The sequence below is a fragment of the Neovison vison genome, chromosome 7, assembly GCF_020171115.1.
Source record: "Neovison vison isolate M4711 chromosome 7, ASM_NN_V1, whole genome shotgun sequence".
NCBI lineage: Eukaryota > Metazoa > Chordata > Mammalia > Carnivora > Mustelidae > Neogale > Neogale vison.
Genome location: NC_058097.1, coordinates 11684680 through 11702960, shown reverse-complemented (window position 1 = coordinate 11702960; position 18281 = coordinate 11684680). Strand labels below are relative to the sequence as shown.

General features: G+C 40.0%; 1 protein-coding gene across 5 annotated transcripts in view; it reads left to right on the top strand.

Moving 5' to 3' along the window:
• ZFP1 (ZFP1 zinc finger protein) overlaps nt 1-18281 on the top strand; it is a 41225-nt gene that overhangs the window by 18669 nt on the left and 4275 nt on the right. For 3 of the 5 annotated variants that reach the window (XM_044255722.1, XM_044255719.1, XM_044255720.1), the window contains one exon: nt 18151-18277. In XM_044255722.1, the coding sequence (XP_044111657.1) occupies nt 18151-18277 (127 nt within the window). Of the gene's footprint in view, nt 1-18125; nt 18278-18281 lie in introns of all 5 variants that reach the window. The other 2 variants (XM_044255718.1, XM_044255721.1) reach the window with 2 other exon arrangements.

Genomic DNA, 18281 nt, shown 5'->3' with positions numbered 1-18281 from the left:
TGGTATACCTGTTATAATTCACGAGTCAATATGGACACTTCAAAATCTGTAGTTTACATTAGGGTTCATTCTTGGTGTTGTACACTCTATAGATTTTGACATTATATGACAAGTATTCCCCACTGTAGTTTCCTAGAATAGTTTCCTGGCCTATCTATTCATCCTGATCTCCCTCTCCCTGAGCCCCTGGAAACCACTGATCTTTTTAGTGTGTGCACAGTTTTGCCTTTCCCAGAATGTCATATAGTTGGAATCATACAGTATGTAACCATTAGTTTCTTTCACTTAGAAATATGCATTTGAGTTTCCTGTATATCTTTTCATGGCTTGATCATTTCATTTTACCACTGAATAATATTCTGTTATATGGTTGTACCGACATGTATTTATCCATTCACCTATTGAATGGTTGCTTCCAAGTTTTGATAGTTATGACAGGTGCTACAAACATTCATTTGCAGGAGATAAAATAACTTGAGTAACTATAGAGGAGTGTAATTGCTAGACCATATGGTAAGGGTGTGTTTAGTGTTGTAATAAACTGCCAGTGTCTTTCAAAGTGTCTGTGCCATTTAGCATTCCTATGAGCAGTGAATGAGAATTCCCGTTGCTCCATATAGCTTGCCAGCATTTGTTGCTGTCAGTGTTGTGGATTTTGGCCATTCTGATAGGTATGTAGCAATATTTCATTGTAACTTGAAATTCCTGTATGACATGATGTTGAGCATGTTTTCCTATGTTTACTTGCCATCTCTATATTTTCTTTGATGAATTGTCTGTGAAGGTCTATGGCCCATTTTTAAATCAGGCTGTTTGCTTTCATATTGTTGATTTTTAAGAGTTCTTTTATAGAATTTGGATACCAGTCCTTTTTCAGGTATGTGTTTTGCAGAGATTTTCTCCCTATCTGTGGCTTGTCTTTTCATTCTCTCAGTTTTGTATTATCACTCAATGTCTGAAGTCTCCATATCAGAAGTTTCCTCATTTTTTTAAATTGTATAATGTAACATATATACAGAGGACTGTTTAAAGCTTTGTGATACTCTTTATATACATTACAACAATGTGTAAAATATGTATGCCTTGGGTGCCTGGGTGGCTTAGTTGGCTAAGCGTCTGCCTTCGGCTCAGGGCATGTTGTCAGGGTCCTGGGATCATGTCCCTCATCTGGCTCCTTGCTCAGTGAGGAGCCTGCTTCTCCCTCTGCCTCTGCTGCTCTCCCTGCTTGTGCTCGCTCACTCTCTCTGTCAAATAAATGACTTTAAGAAAATAAAAATAAATAAATATGGATGCCTTAATAATAAAATGGGCATCCATGTACCATACCCGAGTTAAGAAACAGAACATTCTCTGGGGCGCCTGACTCACTTACTCAGTTAAGCATCTGCCTTCTGCTCAGGTCTTGATCCCAGGTCCTGGAATCGAGCTCCACATCGGGCTCCCTCCTCAGCAGGGAGCCTGCTTTTCTCTCTCTTTCTGCCCCTCTGCCCTGGTGCACGTATAGGCGCTCTCTCAAATAAAATTTTTAAAAAAGCAAAACATTCTGTGTTCCTTATGATACATTTTCTGATTCAGTCCTCCTAGTAGGTAGCCAGTATCTTGATATTTCTGTGAATTATTCCCCTCCTTTCTTTAAAGATTTTGTAGCTTATCTATATATATTCCTAATCAATATAAAATTCAGTTTTGAGAAACTATAACTGGAATTTATGTTACTTTGTTTTGCATAATTTTCTTTCTGGTTGGTGGGGTTTTTTCTTTTCCTTCCAGACAATAAGATCTAAAGATGTCCTTTTATGCACCCGTGTTCCCTTTGTCAAGACTTGGGTGTTTTTTGTTTTTGGGGAGCGGTTTAAGAAAAATTTATTTAAATTCAATTAATTATTATATAGTATGTTATTAGTTTCAGAGGTAGAGTTCAGTAATTCATGAGTTGTGAATAATACCCAGTTCTTATGACATCATGTGCCCTCCTTAATGCCCATCATGCAGTTTCCCCATCCCCCAACCCACCTCCCCTCTAGCAACCCTCAGGCTGTTTCCCATAGTTAAGAGTCTCTTATGGTTGTCTGTCTCTCTGATTTCATCTTATATAATTTTCCCCTCTCTTCCCCTTCTCCTATGATTCTGCTTTGTTTCTTAAATTCCACATACGAGTGAAATCATATGATACCCGTCTTTCTTTGATTGACTTATTTTGCTTAGCATAATATCCTCTAGTTCCATCCACATAGAAATGTTAAGATTTCATGGGTTTTTTTAAATGGCTGAGTAATATTCCATTGTATACATACACCACATCTTCATTCATCTGTTGATGGACATCTAGGCTCTTTCCATAGTTTGGCTATTGTGGACTTTGCTCCTATAAACATTGGAGTGCAGGTGCCCCTTCAGATCACTACCTTTGTCTCTTTTGGGTAAATATGTTTTTTGGTAATCATTGTTTTTTCAAGTTACATTAGCCAGTTTTTACTAAAGAGATGTAACCACTCGTGTGTTATTAGTGATAGTCTAAAATGATACAACCTTACTGGGGAGTAATATGGCAAAAATGATCAAGTAAGCATAAGTCTAATTGTATCTAGAAATTTTGCTGTATTGGGTAAAGATTTCTAGGAGAAAATGAGCTGAATAGAGACTCTTTGTCATAGTCTGGCTTCAGCTTTTCTGAGAGTTTCCAAAAATCCCATTTGGAGATGTCATTGGCAAGGTCATGAGAAAGATAGGAAAACATAGGCTCACATAGTTGGGCCATCTGGCAGGGTCAAAGTGTGGATCAGGTATAGAATGTCTGGTAGAAATATAATTAGAGCAAGTGGGTTGCTCTGTATTCTTTATTTCTTAGCTCACTGGGCAACAGCCACCTCTCAGGAGTAGATTATAGCAGAACACAAGAAGTGAGTGTCTTCATCTGATCTAGGGCAGCTTGGTGTGGAGGGGAAAAATACATGCCATCACTACATGTTCAAACCAAGTCAGACCACATATGGCTAAGAATCTGGGCCAGGCTCACCCAGGCATTCTGCCCTCAGGTTGAAAAGGTGATACAGTGCGGTAGGCATCTTGTTTATGACAACCCTCAAAATGCTTGCTTTTGGGGGCGCCTGGGTGGCTCAGTGGGTTAAAGCCTCTGCCTTCAGCTCAGGTCATGATCCCGGTGTTGTGGGATCGAGCCCCGCATTGGGCTCTCTGCTCCGCAGGGAGCCTACTTCCTCCTCTCTCTCTCTCTGCCTTTCTGCCTACTTCTGATCTCTGTCAAATAAATAAATAAAATCTTTAAAAAAAATTCTTGCTTTTGAATCAAACTATTACAATCTCTATGACAAGCAGTTTGGTATCAGTAGAGAATCAATGCCATCCTGCAGTCTCCTTGAAACTTTGCCTAGGGATTTCCTTCGGCTCTGATATTGATCGTTTTTTTGCCCCTTCCCATGTCTTTTGTCTTATTTGGGTTACTGTTGTTTTACTAGAATACTTTCATTCTCCAGTATCTTCTTAAGAGAGGGTATGTGAGAGAATATGTTTTGTAGACTTTGCATTTGTGACAATGTCTTCCTTCTGTTGTGATACTTGCATGATAAGATAGTATGAATGTGTATTTGTCCATTTGTTGCTTTAGTTCTCTCTGGTGTTGCTTCATGTAATTTGAAGCTGTGTTATTGAGTGTGTGTGCATTTATAATTGCTCTGTCTTCCTGGTGGTTTTACCCTTCTGTCATTTTGGAATGCCCTTCTGTGGTTATAGAAATACAGCCATACCTGCCTTTTTTTGATTAGTGCTTTTGTGTTGTATTTTTTAAGTGGTTTCTGTAGGGATTACGGCTTATATACTTTACTAATCATCTTGAATTAATATTTTACAACCTGGGGACACCTGGGTGGCTCCATTGGTTGAGCGTCTGCCTTCGGCTCAGGTCATGATCCTGGGATCCTGGGATCGAGTCCCACATTGGGATCCCGAGGTCCTGGGATTGAGTCCCACATTGCTTCTCCCTCTGCCTCTTTTGTTTCCCCTGCTTGTGCTTTCTCTCTCTCTGACAAATAAATTAAATCTTAAAAAAATATATATACTATACCACCTCAATATGATCCAAGAGCAGTATATATTAAATTGCAATGAATTGCAGCTTTTATTTATCTCTATGTATGCCTTTTATTTTACCTTTTTTTTTTAAGATTTTATTTATTTATTTGACAGATATCACAAGTAGGCAGAGAGGTAAGCAGAGAGAGAGGAGGAAGGAGGCTCCCTGATGAGCAGAGAGCACGATGCGGGACTCGATCTCAGGACCCTGAGATCATGACCTGAGCCAAAGGCAGAGGCTTAACCCACTGAGCCACCCATGCCCCCCTACTTTTTTTTTTTTTTTTTAAGATTTTGTTTATTCATTTGAGAGAGAGAGTGCACGCCACACAAGCAGAGAGGAAGTTCAGTATGGTTCAGAGGTAGAGGGAGAAGTAGACTCCCCACTGAGCAGGGAGCCTGACATGGGATTTGATCCCAGGACCTGGAGATCATGACCTGAACTGAAGGCAGACATCCAACCATCTGAGCCACCCAGGCAGTGCCCCTATTTTACCTTTATTTTGAAAAATATTTTCCCTGGGGAAAGAATTCTAGGGTTTGTTTTTTCTCTCAGTACTTTTTTTTTTTTTTTTTTTAAAAGATTATTTATTTATTTATTTATTTGATAGACAAAGATCACAAGTAGGCAGAGAGAGAGAGGAAAAGCAGGGTCCCAGCTGAGCAGAGAGCCTGATGCGGGACTCGATCCCAGGACCCTGAGATCATGACCTGAGCCTAAGGCAGAGGTTTAACCCGCTGAGCCACCCAAGCCCCTCTTTCAGTACTTTATTATTTTTTTCATTTTCTAAAATTTTATTTTTTTTCAATGTTCTAGAATTCATTCTTTATGCACCACACCAGTGCTCCATGCAATACATGCCTCCATAATACCCACCACCAGATTCACCCAACCCTCTACCCCCTTCCCTCCAAAACCCGCAGTTTGTTTCTCAGAGTCCACAGTATTTCATGGTTTGTCTCCCCCTCCAATTTCCCTCAGCTCACTTCTCTCCATCTCCTAATGTCCTCCGTGTTATTCCTTATGCTCCACAAGTAAGTGAAACCATATAATTGACTCTTTCTGCTTGACTTAATTTCACTCAGCATAATCTCCTCCAGTCCCATTCATTTTGATACAAAACTTGGGTATTCATCCTTTCTGATGGAAGCATAATACTCCATTGTATGTATGGACCACATCTTCTTTTCCATTTGTCCATTGAAGGGCATCTTGGTTCTTTCCACAGTTTGGAATGACTGTGGCCATTGCTACTATGAACACTGGGGTACAGATGGCCCTTCCTTTCACTGAATCAGTATCTTTGGGGTAGATACCCAGTAGTGCAATTGCAGGGTCATAGGGAACTATTTTTAATTTCTTAAGGAATTTCTACACTGTTTTCCAAAGTGGCTGCACCAGCTTGCATTCCTTTGAACAGTGTAAGAGGGTTCCCCTTTCTCCACATCCTCTCCAACACTTGTTTACTGTCTTGTTAATTTTGGCCATTCTAACTGGTGTAAGATGGTATCTCAATGTGGTTTTGATTTGAATCTCCCTGATGGCTAATGATGATGAACATTTTTTCATGTGTCTGTTAGCCATTGTATGTCTTCTTTGGAGAAGTGTCTGTTCATGTCTTCTGCCTTTTTTTTTTTTTTAGGATTTTATTTATTTATTTGACAGACAGAGATCACAAGTAGGTAAAGAGGCAGGCAGAGAGAGAGGAGGAAGCAGTCTCCCTGCTAAGCAGAGAGCCTGATGTGGGGCTTGATCCCAGGACCTTGGGATCATGACCTGAGCCGAAGGCAGAGGCTTTAACCCACTGAGCCACCCAGGCGCACCTCTTCTGCCCATTTTTTGACATGATTATCTGTTTTGTGTGTGTTGAGTTTGAAGAGTTCTTTATAGATCTTGGATATCAGCTCTTTGTAGTATCATTTACAAATATCTTCTCCCATTCCACAGGTTGCCTCCTTGTTTTGTTGACTGTTTCCTTTGCTGTGCAGAAGCTTGAGCTTGATGAGGTCCCAAAAGTTCCATTTTCGTTTTTGTTTCCGTTGCCTTTGAAGACATATCTTGAAAGAAGTTCTTGTGGCCATTGTCGAAGAGGTTACTGCCTATGTTCTTCTCTAGGATTTTGATAGATTCCTGCCTCACATTTAGGTCTTTTATCCATTTCGAGTTTATCTTTGTGTGTGGTGTAAGATAATGGTCGAGTTTCATTCTTCTACACATAGCTGTCTAGTTTTTCCAGTACCATTTATTGAAGAGACTGTCTTTTTTCCACTGTATATTTTTTCCTGCTTTGTCGAAGATTATTTTATCATAGAGTTGCAGGTCCATATCTGGGCTCTACTCTGTTCCCCTGGTCTTTGTGTCTGTTTTTGTGCCAGTACCATGCTGTCTTGGTGATCACAGCTTTGTAGTAAAGCTTGAAATCAGGCAACGTGATGCCTCAGTTTTGTTTTTCTTTTTCTTAGCAATTTGGGGTCTCTTCTGGTTCCATACAAATTTAGGATTGTTCCAGTTCTTTGAAAAATGCCGGTGGAATTTTGATCAGGATGGCACTGAAAGTATAGATTGCTTTAGGCAGTACAGACATTTTAACAATGTTTATTCTTCCGATCCATGCGCGTAGAATGGTCTTCCATCTTTTTGTGTCTTCTTCAATTTCTTTTTTTTTTTAACAAACACAATATACTTATCAGTACTACTGTTTTTGTTTTTGTTTTAAAGATTTTATTTATTTGACAGAGAGAGATCACAAGTAGGCAGAGAGGCAGGCAGAGAGAGAGGGGGAAACAGGCTTCCCGCTGAGCAGAGAGCCTGACACAGGGCTTCAGTCCCAGGACCCTGAGATCATGACCTGACCTGAAGGCAGAGGCTCAACCCACTAAGCCACCAGGGGTGCCCCATCTTCTTCAGTTTCTTTCATGAGTGTTCTGTAGTTCCTTGAGTACGGATCCTTTACCTCTTTGGTTGGGTTATTCCCAGGTATCTTATGGTTCTCAGTGCTGTAGTAAATGGAATCGATTCTCTAATTTCCCTTTCTATATTTTCTTTTCTAGTGAATAAGAAAGGAACTGATTTCTGTACACTGATTTTGTATCCTCCCACAGTACTGAATTGCTGTATGAGTTCTCGTAGTTTGGGGGTAGAGTCTTTTGGGTTTTCCCAAAAGATATATAGAATATTTATATATGTTATATATATAACATTTATAACATGATATAAAGTATCATGTCATCTGTGAAGAGAGAGAGTCTGATTTCTTCATTGCCAATATGAATACCTTTTATTTCTCTTTGTTGTCTGATTGCTGTTGCTGGGACTTCTAGTACTATGTTGAACAAGGGTGGTGAGAGTGGGCATCCTTGTGTTCCTGATCTCAAAGGGAAGGCTGTCAGCTTTTCCCCATTGAGGATGATATTTGCTGTGGGTTTTTCATAGATAGATTTTATGAAGTTGAGGAATGTTCCCTCTATCCCTATACTTTGAATCATTTTAATCAGGAACAGATGCTGTGTCTTGTCAAATGCTTTTTCTCTATCAACTGAGAGGACCATGTGGTTCTTCTCTCTTACTGATTTGTTCGGTCACATTGATTGATTTGTGAATGTTGAACCACCCTTGCATCCCATGAATAAATCCCACCTGGTCATGGTGGATAATCTTTTTAATGCACTGTTGGATCCTATTAGCTAGGATCTTGCTGAGAGTCTTGGCATCCATATTCATCAGGAATATTGGTCTGAAATTCTCTCTTTTGGTGGGGTCTTTGCCTGGTTTGGGGATCAGGGTAATGCTGGCTTCATAGAAAAAGTCTGTAAGTTTTCCTTCTGTTTCTATTTTTTGAAACAGCTTCAGGAGAATAGGTATTATTTCTTCTTTGAATGTTTAGGGAGAGATCATGACTAACACCAAGGAAATAGAAACAATCATTAGAAATTATCATCAACAATTATATGCCAATAAGTTAAGCAACCTAGATGAAATGGATGCATTTCTAGAAACCTATAAACTTCTAAAACTGAATCAGGGGGGAATTGACAACTTGAACAGACTAATATCTAGTAACGAGATTGAAGCAGTGATCAAAAGCCTCCCAAAAAACAAGAGCCCAGGACCTGATGGATTCTCTGGAACATTCTTTGAGTACTTTTTTTTTTTTTTTTGGACAGACAGAGATCACAAGTAGGCAAAGAGGCAGGCAGAGAGAGAGGAAGGGAAGCAGGCTCCCTGCTGAGCCGAGAGCCCAGTGCGATGCGGGACTCGATCCCAGGACCCTGGGATCATGACCTGAGCAGAAGGCAGAGGCTTCAACCCACTGAGCCACCCAGGCGCCCCTCTTTCAGTACTTTAAAGATGACATTCTGTTTTTGTCTCACTTTTGTGATTTCTGTTAAGAAATAAGTCTTCATTTTTTTTTTTTGTTGTTCCCTGAAGGAAAGGGATCTTTTTCTTTAGGGTACTTTTAAAATACTTTTAAGATATTCTTTTTTTCTCTGGCCCTCACCAGTTTGAGTATGATGTGTCTAGGTATGATTGTCTTACGTTTATTCTGCCTGGGCTTTATTGAATATTTTAGATTTGTGGTTGATGCCGTTTACCACATTTGTAAAATTCTCAGGTATTATTCTTCAAATATTGTTTCTGTCCCTTTTTCCCCCCTTTTCTTGTGAGACTACACATCACTTTTTTTGGTTTTGCTTTCAGCATTTTAAGCAATAATGTGTTTTTTTGGCCATACTTCACATTTCTTATGTTTTGAGTTTTCCTCCATTTTTTTCCTGTGTTAGCCTGGATGTCAGCTTATTGGCCTACCTTCAAGTGCACAGTTCTGGTCTTCTGTGTCGTGTCTGCTGTTAAGTCTATACAATGAGTTTTTAATTTCAGTTAAAAAGTACACTTTGCAGTTCTGTGATGTCCATTTGCCTCTTTTTTGTAGATTCCAGTTCTTTGTTGAAATATTGCCATATTTTTATCTACATTATCCATCTTTTTCTCTATTTTTTTTCTATTAAGTAAACTCCACCCCCAACAAAGGGCTTGAACTCATGACCCCAAGATCAAGAGTCCTACGCCCTAAAGACTGAGCCAGCCAAGAGCCCCTCTCTGTATTCTTTTACATTTTACTTTAATCTTCAGTCTTCTGTAGTAACTCTAATTCATGGATTAGCTCTACATATATACTGTTGACTGTTCATCTCTTATTTCTTGTCTTATCACTGCTTTTTTGGGTTTTTCATATATTTTCTAGTAATTTTTGTTTATTTGCTGACACATGTATAATACATAACTCCCTCTGAAGAGTATTAAGTTTTGTTTTGTCAATAACTTAACTACCTGGAGAACAAAACTGATGCCATTTATAGTTCTAGTTCTCCTAGAGGCTTGCCCTGCCTGCACATACTAGGAACCACCCAGAGATCTGAGGTGAATTTTTATGCAGAATTTTATTTTTTTTAAGATTTTATTTATGTATTTGACAGAGGGAGATAAGTAGGCAGAGAGGCAGGCAGAAAGAGGTGGGGGAGGCAGGCTCCCTGCTGAGCAGAGAGCCCAATGCAGGGCTCGATCCCAAGACCCTGGAATCATGACCTGAGCCGAAGGCAGATGCTTAACCCACTGAGCCACCCAGGCACTCCTATGTGGTATTTTAGAGCCCCTTCTCTATGTCTTCTTTATCTTCATCACCTTACCCCCAAATCTCAGTTGCTTTGCAGACCCACATGCTAATTTTTATTTTTTTTTAATGTAGCAACAGTGCCACTTGCTGCTTGGGTTCTATTTCTCTGTGCTCCTGTTTAGAGAAGACACATTTAGGGACATTTTTGTTGTATGTAGAATTCAATATTGATTTTTTTTTCAGGGTTTTTATCATCATTTGAATGTGGGGCTCCCCTCATATTCACTGTTCTTTCTGTAATTGTAGCCCTGCAGTGGTTGCTCTCCAGTGCCTGCAAATTACTTTATATATTGGCCCAGCTTTTATTACTGTTTTTCTCTCTCAGAATTTTAAAGTGATTTCTTTTCAGTGTTGTAGGCATGAAGTCCAAATGCCTTTCTGCTTAACAGAATGTGACCTTTGAGTTCTCTCCAGAAACTTATATCCTTTTCTCTTCATACCCAGTATTTTTAAGTTTTCTGATTTGTCTTTAATTGTTTGCATGATAGTTTTTAAGATTTTTTTGTCACCTTTTTGTGTTTGATTTTGTGAGGTGTGAAAGTGCAGAGAAGTACAATTGTACTAGGTTTGAGCTGTATGAAATTGCAATATTTGTATGTCAGAATAGTTGATGGGCATCAATTTCAATGTGGTTCAGCCTGATAACTATTGACCTATTACAGTATCCAGTAGTCAAGACAATCTTGGCTTGTTTGCTCCCCTTCTGTGTGTATATATAATATGTATGTACACTAGAGAGAGATACTATATGTATATAATGTATATACCATGTATATATATGTAAGTTTTGTCTTTACATTACATAGTTGATATGTGAATTCTGTCTCAGTCTTTCTTACTGTCATGGTTCTGATCTCCCTAGCAGGCTGTCGCTCCTGGTATTAAGTCACCTTATTCAATGTTAAAGTCTTCTTGACCATAAAAGCTTGTCTCCTCACTTTAGAGGTAGCCACTATTACAAGTTTTGTGCAGGTGTAGTCACTTCTCTTTTTTTTGCATTCTTTTGTATGCATTAAATAGAATGCATAGGTTGTGGCCTATACATATTTTTGGAATTCTGTTGATTTTTTAAATTATTAATGTTCCTGTGCCAGTTTTTCTGTGCCTTTTATTTTGAAGCTTTACTATTCAACTTTGCTTTTTGTAAAAAGTATGTGGTTTTTTGTTTGGTTTTTAATTATCTGGGGGCAGTCTGGGTGGTAGAGTTGGCTAAGTGTCAAGCATGGCTCTTGATTTCCGCTCCAGTCACGATCTCAGAATCATGAGCCTGAGCCCCATGAAAGTCTCCGCACTCTGTGAAGTATGTGTGAGTTTCTTTCTTTCTCCCTCTTCCTCCCTCTTCCCCTCCCCTCCCCTCTAAAATAAATAAACTTTTTTTTTTTTTAAGATTTTCTTCCTTTATTTGACAGAGAGACAGCGAGAGAGGGAGCACAAGCAGGGGAGTGGGAGAGGGAGAAGCAGGCTCCCCACTGAGCAGGGAGCCGGTGCGAGGCTTGAGCCAAAGGCAGATGCTTAACAACTGAGCCGCCCAGGTGCCCCTAAATAAACCTTTAAAAAGAAATCTTCTCTGAGGATCTTAACTTTTTATTAAGTGTTTACTCTATTTTTATTCTGATTACGGATTGTCTTCCTTTTGGCACTTGTAGCACTTTTCTTCCTCTACTGGTCTGTCAAAATATATTTCCATTCTTTACTTTTTTTTTTGGATTTTCTGTATTATTTTAGAGAGGGAATGAGGGAAGGACAGAAGGAAAGGGAGAAGAGAATTTCAAGCCAACTCTGTGCAAAGCCCAGTACAGGACTCTATCTCAGGCCCCTGAGCGTCTGCCTTCAGCCTGAGCCAAAACCAAGAGTCAGACGCTTAACCTACTGAGCCCCCCAGGCACCGCTATTTCCATTCTTTTAAAAAAGATATAGCTTGGGGCACCTGCGTGGCTCAGGTCATGATCTCAGGGTTCTGGGATCTAGCCCCGCATCAGACTTTCTGCTCAGTGTGGAGCCTGCTTCCCCCTCTCTGCCTGCCTCTCTGCTTACTTGTGATTGCTCTATCAAATAAATAACATCTTCTAAAAAATTTAAAAGGGTTAGCTTACTCTTTTGGTGCTTATATATATTTTTAAAATTTATTTATTTGACAGAGATCACAACTAGGCAGAGAAGCAGTCAGAGAGAGGAGGAAGCAGGCTCCCTGCTGAGCAGAAAGCCCAATGTGATGTGGGGCTTGATCCCAGGACCCTGGGATCATGACCTGAGCCAAAGGCAGAAGCTTTAACCCACTGAGCCACTCAGGTGCCCCTTGGTGCTTATATTTAACAAAGTTTAAGAAGTTAGTTACAATTTGTATTTTCTCCCCACACACAATACTTTCTGCTACAACTCCCAGATTGCTGGAATCCAAAAATTAGTTTCAGCTAATTATTTAAAAACCTCCTTCCCACATCCTTTATACACTTATTTTAACAACATATTTTGCTCTCTTATTTGCTCCTTGATGCTTTTTGCATTCAACTGACTCTTACCAGATTTAACTGTCCTCTTTATGGTTCATACCATTTTATAGTAGTAAAAATACCTAACATTTACCTGACATTTATTATTTAGGAGCCATCATTTTTTTTTTTTTAAGATTTTTAAAAAATTTATATATTTGACAGAGAGAGGGAACACAAGCAGGGGGAATGGTCTCCCCACTAAGCAGGGAGCCTGACGTGGGGCTCGATCCCAAGACCCTGGGATCATGACCTGAGCTGAAGGCAGACGCTTAATGGCTGAGCCACCCAGGTGCCCCAATAACCATCATTTTTTTTTTTAAGATTTTATTTATTTATTTGACAGAGACATAGCGAGAGAGAGAACACAAGCAGAGGGAGTGGGAGAGGGAGTGGGAGTAGGCCTCCCACCAAGCAGGGAGCCTGATGCAGGGCTCGATCCCAGGACCCTGGGATCATGACACGAGCCGAAGGCAGAGGCTTAATGACTAAGCCACCCAGGCGCCCAGTAACCATCATTTTAGATCAGGTTGTTAAACTAATGCCCGTGAGCCAAATGCCCTTCAGCCTTCTTTTTGTATGACCCACAAGTAAAAGTGGTTTTACATTCCTTTAATGGCTAGGGAAAAAAACCAAAAGAATAGTATCTTATGGTATGAAAATTGTATGAAATTCCCATTTCCGTGTCCACAAATCAAGTTTATCGGAACACAGCCATGCCCATTTGTTTACATACTTCCTGTGCCTGTTGTCATGGTACAGTGGCAGACTTGATTGGTTGTAGTTCAGACTACATGTGGCCTGCAGAATTGAAAACATTTACTATTTTCCTTTATGGAAAATTTGCCAATTCAATTTCTAGTATCTTCAGTACTTTGGTGATATTCTGTTTTCTGGCTTACATTGTTTCTGTTGAAAAGTCAGCTGTTGGTTTTATTGTGCCTTTGTAGACAGTACATCTTTTTTCTCTGGGATTGTTAGCAGTTTTATGATGTGAATAAATATGATTTTCTTTTTATTTGTTCTTCTTGGGGTTAATGGTGTTCAGTGTTCTGATGTGTGAACTGTTTTGGAAAAATCTAAGTAAGCCACTGTGTCTTCAAGTATTGTTCTGTTGCGTTTTGCCTCTTATACTGGGACTCCCAACTGCAAGTATATTAGGCCTTTTTAGTTTGTCCCATGGATCTTTTAGTCTTTTCGATGTGTTGCCCATCCTTTATTCTTCCTCCATTTTGGTCTAGATTCCTTACTGACCCATCCAGTTTTCTCATCATTTTCTAGAAGTGTCTAACCTGCTGTCAAATCCAGTTACATACTTTTAAAGCATCTTTTCTAACACTCTTTTTTTTTCCTGTGCAATTTTACTCTGTGCTGTTCCTTTCTTTTGTGAGAGGTTACGTAGCCCATGACTTATGCCTGGGTGATGAGTCATATTGTATGTCTCTACTTACATTATGCTGAAAATGTGATGATTTCACTTACACTTACTCCATGAATGTAGTGATCATATCCTGGATGCCGAAAAGCTAACCACTAGTAAAACTGATACCTAGATCAAATATATTGCCACGTACAAATAGAGCCAGAATTGATCTAGGAATCATGTAGATTACAAATTGAATAAAACACTTTTAATGAAGAGACAAGCATACTGGAGCATGACATCTCAGGAAAATGAGCCAGATATTAGGGTTCCCCGTGTAGTACCAAAATCTTTACATAATCTGAGTATGAACAACTGAGATGCTCTGTTCTTTTGGCTTGCTAATTAGGATGTTGCTGTAGGAATTATGTGGCGTGTCTCTTCAGGAAGAAGAAGATCATGAAAACCAAAGTTGAATACTCCATTCAACTCAGCATTATTTTGTTTGTTTGTGCCTGACATATACTTAGGTACTTTGTGCTAACAGGAATATAAAGATGAGCAAGGTATAATTTCTGGTCTAAAAAATTTTAGCATCTAGGAGGGATAATGGAAGGAATAAAACACACTTAACAAAAGAAAGCAAGGCAAAACTGCCACAAGAGATAGAAACAAAATACCCAGGATTTAAAACCAATCAGGGACTCACAGTATGGAAGGATCACATCGAAGTGATGTAGGATGTGATCTTACCGGAAGGATCTTTGCCTAGAGAGGAGAGCCATGGGAAAGAGGGATGGAAAAGAAATTTGAATGATGTTGAACACTGAACTGGTCATTGTTTATTAGTTTTCAGTGGGTAAGGAAGGATTCTGTCTTCCCAAGCTAATCGTGTACTAGAACTATTCTTTAGGAAAATGATGTTAGCTGTAGAATGTGGGGTAAATGAGAATAAGGGGAGACAGAAAATAAGAGGCTTTTGTAATAATTGGGGTGGCAGTGTGAACAGTAGGCAAAGAAAGAACTTGACGGGTTCTCTAGCTTGCCTATCCGGATGAAGACTGATCTTGTGTTTTGTGTCCCTAGTACTTAATTTAGTCCCTTGGAAATTTCCTAGTGATTCTGTTATGTGAACTGTAATTTCAGAAGTGATATGATAAAGGAATAAGTTTTTACTACTGAGAAAATGTTGGCACTATGATTGTTGACCCTCCGTGGCCTTGATCTCAGGCACTGACCCACCGCCTGCATTCTCTGCTCCCGCCAAGTGGCTGAAGAATCCTAGACGGTGTCGTGAATAATGCTGATGAGGCTACCTGCAAACGTGTGCAGCACCACTAAGTCATTTGTAGCACTCAGACCTTCCTGTCGTTTTTTCTTACAACTTTTCCCAAGGCTAGGAGTTACCAATGAGAGATGGTGAGAAGTCAGTAGGGCAAGGCTTTTAAAGATGGGGACAAGTGTAATCTAGATTTTGGAGGTATGATCTAAGAGGGGCACTGACAGGAAGAATCAGAGGCCAAAGGAATCAAAGGTCATAACTGAAGATGAAAGATTCAGAATAGAATGTGCATAGGTTAAAGAAGATTCCTGTACTCAAAAGTAAATTGGGAGGTGACAGTTTAGATATACAGACAGTTCCCAGCATGAGATTGTTCATGATTTTTTTTTACCTTACAATGTTGTGAACGCAGTACGCATTCAGTAGAAACTGTACTTGGAATATTGAACTTTTCTTGGCTTAAGGGTACGTGGGAGCATATACTTGTGATGCTGGGCAGCGGCCGCAAACCACAGCTCCCTGTCAGCTACACAGTCAAGAAGGTAAACAACCAATATACTTAAAACCATTCTGCACCCCAAACAATCATTCTGTTTATCATTTTCAGTACAGAATTCAGTAAATTACATGAAATATTCAATGCTTTATTATAAAATAGGCTTTGAATTAGATGATTTTGCGTACATGTCTGCTAACATCAGTGTTCTGATGTTTACAGTAGGCTAAGCTCCACTGTTCAGTGGGTTAGGTGGACTAGATGCATTTCCAGCTTACAGTGTTTTCACATTACGGTGGATTTATCAGGATGTAACCCCACATCGTAAGTTAAGGAAGATCTAACAGTTTGAAGAGTTGAAGAAGGGGTAGTAAAAAATGGTTGGCTCTGGATGCCAAGTATGCCCGGCACACCCCTACTCATGGCCATCGGCTTTCTCCCCAGAACACCAGATTCATTCCAGATGGAAACTATATTGTCTTGGCAAGTCTTTGAAGTCAGTCATGTTTGATGTACCTTTTAATGCTGTGGTATCAGAATTGTGTTTTATCAACAGTTTTTTGAGTTGTTTGTATACGTATGGAAAATGGCACTTTTCTAAGTTATAGTTCCTTCAGGGCACCCGAGTGGCTCAGATGGTTAGGCATCTGCCCTTGGGTCATGATGCCTGGGTCCTGGGATTGAGTTCTGCATTGGGCTCCTTGCTCCACGGGCGCTGCTGCTTCCTCTGCCTCTGCCTCTCTGCTTGTGCTCTTTCATCTCATGCCATGTATGCACTCTCTCTCGCTCTTAAATAAAATCTTGAAAAGAAAAAACCTTGTTTCCAAAATAAATTACTGTAACTTGAGTCAATGTAGTGCCAAAGGCTTATCCCCTTTGTTGGTCTGGCAGCCATGTGAAAGTTCTTATTGTACCTGTCACTTGGCCACGTGGATGTAGGTTAATAAAACCTATATAGCCACCATTCAGGCCAAGAAATAGAAATTACCCAGATTCTTGAAGCTCTTATGAAATCTTCCCTGTGTAGCTGGAATTAGTTCATTTTCACTGCTTTATAGGACTCAGTTCTAATAGACACAGAAAATCAGTCTACTGTTGATGAACGTTTGTCTTTGGGCTCTTAATGTAAAATGGGACTGTGAACATTTTTTAAAAATTTTGTATTTGAGGTATAATGACATAGGACTGTTTCATGGGTACAGTGTAATGATTTGATACTGGCATATATTGCTAAATGATCACCTCAGTGAGTCTGGTAAACATCCATCACCAATACATGTTGTAATTTTTTTCTTGTGACGAGAACTCAACAGTTTTCAAATATGCAGGATAGTCTTGCTAACTCTAGTCCCCGTGCTGCACGTGCCGTCTGCACGTCTTGTCTAATAATTGGAAGTTTGTGCCTTTTGACCTCCCTTCCTCCACTTTGCCCAGTTCCCACCCTCCACTCTGGCAGCCAGTCTGTTCTCTGTATCAGTGAGCTTGGTTGTTTCGGGAGGTTTTAGATTCTACATCCAGGTGAGGTGATACAGTATTTGTCTTTTTGTGACTTATTTTGCTTCGCATGATACTCTCAGAATCCATGTTGTCACAAGTGACCAGATTTTCTCTTATGTCTGAGTAATAATAGTCCATTGTATGTATGTGTCACATTTCCTTTTCCATTCGTCAAGCCTTGGACATGGAGGTTGTTTTTATATCTTGGCTGTTGTAAATAAGGTGGCAGTGAACGTGGGAGTGCATGTATCTTTTTTTTTTCCTTTTCTCTTAAGATTTATTTTTGGGAGAGAGAGTACATGCATGAGTGGCGGGGGGCTGGGCAGAGGGAGACGCAGACTTCCTGCTGAGCAGGGGGCCCAGTGCTGGACTCTGTCCTAGTATCCTGAGATCATGGCATGAGCCAGAGGCAGACACCCAGGCACCCTGCATGTAGCTTTTCAAGTGAGTGTTTTTGTTTTCTCTGGATAAACACCCACAGGTGGAAGTGCTGGATCAGGAGGTGGTTCTGCTTCTGGAGGCAGCTTCCCACTGGCTTTCTTAGTGGCCGTACCAGTTTGCATTACCACAAACAGTGCACTGGGATTCCCTTTTCTCCGCAAGGAGTTCTTTGTATATTGGGATATTAACCCCTTATCAGATGATTTGCAAGTATTTGATCCCATTTCTAGGTTATGCCTAACATTTTACTTTTTTTTTTAAAGATTTTATTTATTTATCTTACAGACAGAGATCACAAGGAGGCAGAGAGGCAGGCAGAGAGAGGAAGGGAAGCAGGCTCCCTGCCAAGCAGAGCCCAAGGCGGGGCTCGATCCCAGGACCCTGGGATCATGACCTGAGCCGAAGACAGAGGCTTTAACCCACTGAGCCATCCAGGCAGCCTAATTAATTCTTTAATACTGTCTGGTTTGATACCACAGAAGTACCTATATGAGCATCATCTCTGCTCTGCTCTAGTAACACTAAATACTGCATATTTATGCATTTATCTCCGTATACACATTTTCAGAGAAGAGTGTTTTATTAATCTTAGATGCCTGTCAGATGTGATAGTGCTGGAGATATAAGGGAATCTAAATAAATGCTCTATTATAAAAATTTTTTTTGGAAATATGACAAAACCGTGAAGATCTATAGTTGGTGTTCTATATAAATTTTCACAGTGAATGACTGTTTTATAACAAGGTGAGAATAAGTTTTCACATATCCTTTCTACATTACCCAATGTTGGTCATTTCAGAATGAATAGCAATATGCCATTTCAGGAATCTGTTTCATTCACGGATGTGACTGTGGACTTCACTCAGGAGGAATGGGAGCAGCTGGACCCCTCCCAGAGGATCCTGTACATGGATGTGATGCTGGAGAATTACAGCAACTTACTGTCAGTGGGTAA